This window comes from Syngnathus floridae, chromosome 7 (genome assembly GCF_059516105.1).
Source record: "Syngnathus floridae isolate MCC-2025c chromosome 7, RoL_Sflo_1.0, whole genome shotgun sequence".
In the NCBI taxonomy this organism is placed as follows: domain Eukaryota; kingdom Metazoa; phylum Chordata; class Actinopteri; order Syngnathiformes; family Syngnathidae; genus Syngnathus; species Syngnathus floridae.
The window spans coordinates 8,263,879-8,270,910 of record NC_142419.1 but is presented as its reverse complement, the minus strand read 5'-3'; the positions used below and the strand labels follow the sequence as shown (position 1 = coordinate 8,270,910).

The 7,032-nt window shown below is 39.4% G+C and overlaps 1 protein-coding gene across 1 annotated transcript; it reads left to right on the top strand.

Annotated features, from left to right (window-relative positions):
- The first annotated feature begins 474 nt into the window (after positions 1–474).
- pdcd10a (programmed cell death 10a) lies at positions 475–6,585 on the top strand. Its single transcript, XM_088381684.1, has 9 exons — positions 475–643; positions 1,952–2,050; positions 2,521–2,668; positions 3,015–3,068; positions 3,164–3,281; positions 3,706–3,832; positions 5,241–5,319; positions 5,406–5,488; positions 5,879–6,585. The coding sequence occupies exons 3-9, from the start codon at positions 2,585–2,587 to the stop codon at positions 5,958–5,960; spliced, it is 627 nt and encodes a 208-aa protein (XP_088237810.1). The 5' UTR covers positions 475–643; positions 1,952–2,050; positions 2,521–2,584; the 3' UTR covers positions 5,961–6,585.
- The last annotated feature ends 447 nt before the right edge of the window (positions 6,586–7,032 follow it).

The following is a 7,032-nucleotide window of genomic DNA, read 5'->3' as shown; positions in this document are numbered from 1 at the left end:
TATGTTACACTCTTGTACCTTGGAGTGGATGACTGCTGGGATAGGCTCCAGCACGCCCGAGACCCCGGTGGGGACAAGCAGTACAGATGATGGATGGATATTTCATTCATTCATTCGTTCATTCATTCATTTCGTTCATTCATTCATTTGTGTATTTATTTATTGACTTTGGGAACGTAGATATTTTAGCTGTAAAAGCGCAGCCTGACAACAAAGATAGACATAGTCACCACCGGGCAGGTTTTGGCGACAGCAACAGTTGGGAGGAGGGGGAATTGTCTTGACCTAATAGCGCGACCTATGAATATCTTCGATGCTAACAAATAGCCTGTTATAACCGAGTTTATTGTTACTTGTTTTCGGGGTTTTTTTTCTTCGTTTTTTTACCATAAACCACACACACAAAAAAAACGTGTCTTTGCGTTTTTGTTCTTGAATATATGGTTACCACTCGCATTCGGCAGTATAGCATTTCCGCTTTCAGCCACTATCTGGGACTTGTAGTCCTAAAGACGGTTGTGCTGAAGAGGCGACACCGACCTAGAAAACTACAACCAGTCGCACTTTCGATTAGCACAACTCTAACCCTCACCAGCTCTCCAGATTCCGGAACAAACTTTCCGACCAAGAAGTCAACAAGGAGGTGCGGTATAGTTGGTCAAAGCTTCTAAAGGTTCTAGTCTTGTCTGATCGTCCCGGTTCCTGTCAAGTTTGCCTGTTACTCGTTGGTGGAGCGTAAGTCGTCATAGTACTGACTTTAAATCATCTTCTAAATTGCTAATGTTTTGACAGCAGACCAAATGTTATACACTGTTGTTATGAATCCCCCATTTGGTCTTCTAATCTTAAGTGTTAATTAAACATGTAGGGACGTGTAATACTTTATTTGAAATTTACTGAATGTTTCTTGATGGACAAACCAGACGTCAAACCAGAGTCCAAAAGTAAACCATGGAAACGGGTTTTATGACAACATGAACGAGCAATTTTAACTTATTTTTGTGAACACTTAATTATTTCTCGATTATGATTTCATTTTTGGCTGTGCTCCCAAGTCATGTGTCACTCTAGGTGTGCCGTTTTGTCCTCAACCACACCCAAGTGAAACGTTTCAGGCTATATACTTTGATCAAAATGTGTGCCTTCTGAAGACGAAACAACCCACATCATAAAAGTGTTAATTTAAATCCCTGCCAACTAAAGAGGCTTACTAATTCATTTTTTGGTCATTTTTGCACAAGAAAGGTCTGAAAATGTATGGTTGCAATAATGTCTGGGTGGATTGATATCTTGCTAATATACAAGGCAATGATTATTTCTTGTGGATAATTGTTTTTACAGAAACGATGGTTCTCATATTTTAGCTTACCCTAAACATCAGTAAAATCGAACAATATTTTAAGAAATATTTTAAAATTAGAGTAAGATGCCCTGGCATCCAATCTAAATCACTTTCTGTGATGTTTTAGTTTGCTTTCATTGGCGCTGCCATCATGGAAATGGGAGTTGGTGCAGTTATTGCACTGATGAATCAGGATAAGTGCTGAGTGGAATTATGGACTGCAACCAATTGGTAGAAAAGGAGCTAAACCTTGCTTTACACCCGTATTCATCTGAAAGATATGCCCTGTCTCTCTTCAGTTCTGCAATTAACTAAAAATGACCAAAAATATGTAGCACAGTCGGCTTTCTGAGCTGAGGCTTTCTGATTTGATCACACCCAGGGTGTAGCTTGCTTCTTGCTCCAAGTCAGCTGGAATACCAGCTCACCTGCAATCTTTGCAATCAATGCGTAAAACTGCATTCTGTTTCTCATATTTTCTTTACATTATTGAGCAGCATGAGAGAGAAAATAATCTTAAAGACGTGTCATCATTTACTAATGTACAGCAGTTATACTTTCCCGCAGACTACGGTTCTAACATTTATTCATCCATTTTCTACTTTTCAGTGTTGCAACGATTTGGAACTACCTCAGCTGACATCAGGTTGAAAGGCTGATAATACACCCCAGACTGGCCATGCAGTCAATTATGAGCCACATATAGAGGTAGACAGTCATTCACATTCCACCTTTACTTGACAGCTGAACCCACACCGCCTGCACAGATGTCAGATGAGAACACTATTAAGCGTCAACACAAAATGTTTTCTTAAATTACCACTTCACATTAATTCCCTCCACTTTGGACTAAAGATGTGAGCCTAGAGACTTAGGAGCGGTATGTGAAGAAGTAGTACATAACCATTTTGATCAAAATAAACAGGCCTGGAAGCGCCAAGTTTTGCAAAGTGCAAAATGTTTTTTTCCAGTCTAAAGAAATCTGCATGTTTTGTATTGACTATTAGCTGAAGTCTTCCCTCCACTGAGTACCTTACAAGTCAACTATTACAAGACAACTTTTCAGATTTATCTTTTACGCTGAGACTATACAACTAACACAATCAATTGACATCTCTCGTCTTGTTTTTTTTACTTCTTCTTTACTTTTGGATCTTTTTCTGTTCCCATGCTATCAGTCAGTGGGAGGGATTGAACACGGGGAAGGTGGCACGTACCTGAAAGTCCATTAATCAGTCCACAATGACCATGGAGGACTTCAGGAAAGAAACAAGCACCACTTCAGTCATGGCTTTGTACACAGTGATGTACCCTGTCTTTGACCAGGTATGGAGGGACGGAACCCCTTTTCATGATTGATAGAAAGTCTACATCGAAAAGCTAAAGGAATAGAAAGTAATAAAACAAACAAAGGCAGAGATATGACCTTCCACTTGAGTCGGATAAAATTGCAAAACAACATAAGACCTAAATATTCAAATGTCTGTTTATTGTGGTTATAGGGGAAGGACACCAAGTCCAGTATTTCCAAAAACAACCTGGACTTGAGTATTGTTACAGCCTGAACTAGTGCTAAATCTAGTAGTGATCCTTTGATCTAATCTAATTTAGAAAATTAAATTTCAACTATAAATAGCAAAGTCAAATGTGCATTTTTTGTGATGTATTGCAGTTGGAGGAAGTCACCCTGTCAGCAGCACAGATGCTGCGTGCAGCCTTTATAAAGGTGATTTTAAAACGTGTTGTTACAATAGTCACATTTTATGGTCTTGATTGACATACCCAAGGTAAAATGCTTTTCTTTACAATCAACGTCTTAAGGCAGAGAAGGAGAACCCTGGCGTGACCGAGGAATTTGTGCTGAAACTACTTGAAAAGAAGAACCTGAAAATCAATTATAATGAGTGTCTACTTCGCATGGCCGCTGCCGATGTGAAAGGTAAGCGAAAGTGTGCGCATCACGAACGCCACAAGCAGGGAATACTTGCTCAGCGTCCAAATTGCCTGTTGGGGAGTGCGGAAACTACTACTTAAGATGTCCACTTGAGAGCGCTGTTTCTCCACAAATCAACTGCAACACACCTTCCTTCCCTTCTGGCCTGTAATTCACACCTTTGTGTAAATTCACAGTGATTGATTTTTGCAATGCATACACTCACAGACACACACTTATCATTCGTTTAAAAAAGGCTTCTCTTATTAGTCTTTTCAAGGTATATATGTTTTTATTATTCAACCACTATTATTTATTTTACTATTTTGTACATGCCAACACTCAGCAAACTTGAACATGTGCTACTGTGCCCATCATCATGCAATCAAGGGGAGTAATTTGTTGTTTTTGTACCAATGTGTTTTGTCAGAGTTCCGAATTGAGAGGCAGGAGCTGGGGTTCCAGGAGCTAAATGAGAGGGCCCATGCTCTGAAACACACCCTCAGCACCATACCTGATGAGATTAATGACAGAGTGGGCTTCCTGCAGATCATCAAGTGAGAGAGATAAATACTTGTGTGTTACTGTGTGATTAACTGTAGAACTTTTAAGTCCACTTGTTTCTCTCTAGTTGCCCCCCCATACAAATTTGAAACTATGGTAAGTCCAGCTGACTGTATCATGTATCAATAGTTTGAACTGTAAATTTACCACAAACCTTGATTCTAAAACAGTTCATCATTTTATACTCATCTTTCAATGTGACCACTCCACCGGACCTCTAATGTACTACGTTCATGTCAGCTAGGCTGAAAGAGCCAATTTGGAGCATCTTGGTACATTTCAGAAAGAGCACAAAACATGAACAGGTATTTTTTGTGGGGTTTTAGTGTCATCTGACACAGTATTGTCAAAAACTAATATAGAGTGGAATAGCTAATATCCCTGTCCAAATTTGTTTTAAAGTAATTAATTTTTTTCTGTCATAAACGCATCTGTGAAGTAGCACAAAATTTTGAGCTGCTTTCAGCCATGGCGAGCTCTCTTGTGATGCCCGTATGTGCCGCAGGAAATTACCCAGTTAGCTTAATTGTCAGAAAATTATCACGCGCAGTCACTTGTCAAAGGATTCATCACAGTTTACTCTTAACTGTGGTTAACGTCTTTATCATCTGTACAGATACTACAGAGTCCATGAACATGACAGTTTGGAATGAATGAATTCTAATTCTTTCCTATTGAATAAAAACATTTGAAGAAATAGAAGGTCTACCAGCATCATGAAAGAGATTTTTTCAAACTGTTCCATCTCAGATGTTTCTACTAGCAGTTGTATCTTTTGTTCTCTTATGCAAGAGGCAATATATTTTCAATTTGATCAGAATACCTTTGTCCCTCCACAAAGTTTTCAATTCATGTGTGCATGCAGCTTTGTTTCAACAAGTCAATGTGTATGTTTTTTATGCAAATTAGCTCATTGCACATTCTAATTCTAATTCCAAAAGCAACGTATCCAGAGGGCGTTTGTCACACAGCATCATTATTTTCCCTCCTGCAGGTTGGATGGTTGAGTAAAATTATTATTTATTTCAGTTTGACATTGAATGCAGACATTTTCCTATTAATATGATCTATACTACACGTGCAGGTTTGCAGTGTTTTTTGGGCCTGTTATTTTGCTGGAATTTAACACTTTTACAAATTTCTTAAGTAGCTTACCCATTGAAAGGCTTAAGAGTAAAATCAATTCAAAGTTAGTGGTTGTTAAAAAAAATCATAGTGGATGGGGGGTGGAGGTATCAGGTTTGTGTGTGTGTGTGTAAGTGTGTGTGTGTAAGTGTGTGTAAGGCAAGAAAACCAAACAGTGATCTGGATGAAAGAAGAGTAATTTTGGCTCAAGAACAAAGAGATTTTTAAATGTATTGTTATCGCTTCTTTACATGTGGGCGTTTGTGTGTCCTCCAGAGACATTGCCAGTGCCATAAAAGAGTTGCTAGACATCGTTAATACCATCTTCAGAAGGTACCAGTATCAAAACAGACAGGTAAGTATAGATAAAATGATGGTGGGGGTGGGGGTCCCAGTTGCCTCCTTTGAGACAAGCAGAACTGAAAAGGTTGTGTGTGTTAGGCCCTGGAACAGCGGAAGAAAGACTTTGTGAAATACTCCAAGAGTTTCAGCGACGCTCTCAAAACCTTCTTCAAAGATGGAAAGTAAGAGGGCGCTTTGTGTCTTTTTGCTGTGTTAGGACTTTTAACAGTTCTTTCTCATTGGTCCTCCTCGATCCTCACCGTCCGAGTGTGTTTCCCCCCCCCCACTCGCGTCATTTAAGAGTTGCTTTTGTCAGTACGTACACACAAGCTGTCGCCGCTGCGCAAAATGCTTGTCGTTTGATCGCAGTCTCGCTTTCTATTCAACCCGCCCTTCCTGAATAATTCCTTTGACCCATTTCCAGTGGATTCATGCTGGCTTGTTTCCTCAGAAGCCTGACATTCTCCCTTCCAGGCAGATCAAAGTGTTTCTTGGATCAATATTGTTGCCATGGTTTCTTTGCACGTTGACAGACACGCGTGTCCTTGTCTTTCTGTCATGGTCGCTCGCAGAGTGCTCAACGTATTTGTCAGCGCCAACCGGCTCACCCACCAAACCAACATGATACTCGAGGCCTTCAAGACGGCATCATAGAAGACCGAGACGAAGCAGCCACAACATAGTCCGCGATTGCGAGGTAGTTTGAAGCAAAACATCGCTGATACCACAATTTTATTTAGTTCTTTTATTGTTATTGTACTTCGCTGCTTAGCATTTTTTTACCTCCTGCAATCTTGAGGGCTCTTTTCTCTTGATGGGTTTCTTGCAAAAAAATAATGCTAGTCAATTGAGTTCGAGCCAAGAAGAAGTCAAGAACACATCCCTTGGATGTTATTCCCTCACACCTACATAAAAAAGTGCTGGACACTGCTGGGCCTTGTCTTTCATCTATAATTCATAGCGCCGTGGTAACTGGTTTTGACCACACAGACATTTCCTATTAAGGACCAAATCTCAAAGCTCCACTCTCGTTGCCTGAAAGAGAAATTCTCTCATCGCCTTTTTTGAAGGAAATTCTGCACACTGGATTCATTTCTCGAAGATGGTATATGATTTGTCTGCTTCCTCAGCTTTGTTATTGTGATTCACAGCCTTGTATTATATATATTTTTTTCATTCATTCACTGTTTGATCATGTTAAAAATACTCTGATTGAATCTCTGTCAAAAGCACTTTGGTCATATTCTTTTCGTCAATGAATAAAATGACTTGACCTTGACCTTTGCTGTCGGTTCCCAATTTGAGCACCGTGTTGCGAAATAAGATTGTGATAAATGATGCCTGTGATACAATACTGAACAAGTCTATGGCCACTGTTGAATTAATTGTTTTCATATTTTTATGGTCATAGTGTTACTGTCACACAAAAACAAAACATTTGTTTACAGTGATGCATTGCATGCCCTAACCAAGCAATGGCTGCTGAATAAGAAGCAACGTTAAACTTAATACTGGACTATACTCAACATATTATTATTTAGTCATGCTGCAGTAGTACATGTCAATATCTGACATGGGGCACGATGATGTTTCTCTAGAATGTTAACTCTATGTACAGATAAAGAGCACAGACGAATGACACAGAAAAAAGTCCTTATTATTAGCTTTTAGCCAGGGTGAATAAGTGTATGCTAAAAATATTTCTTTAGGAACCTTCTATATTAGT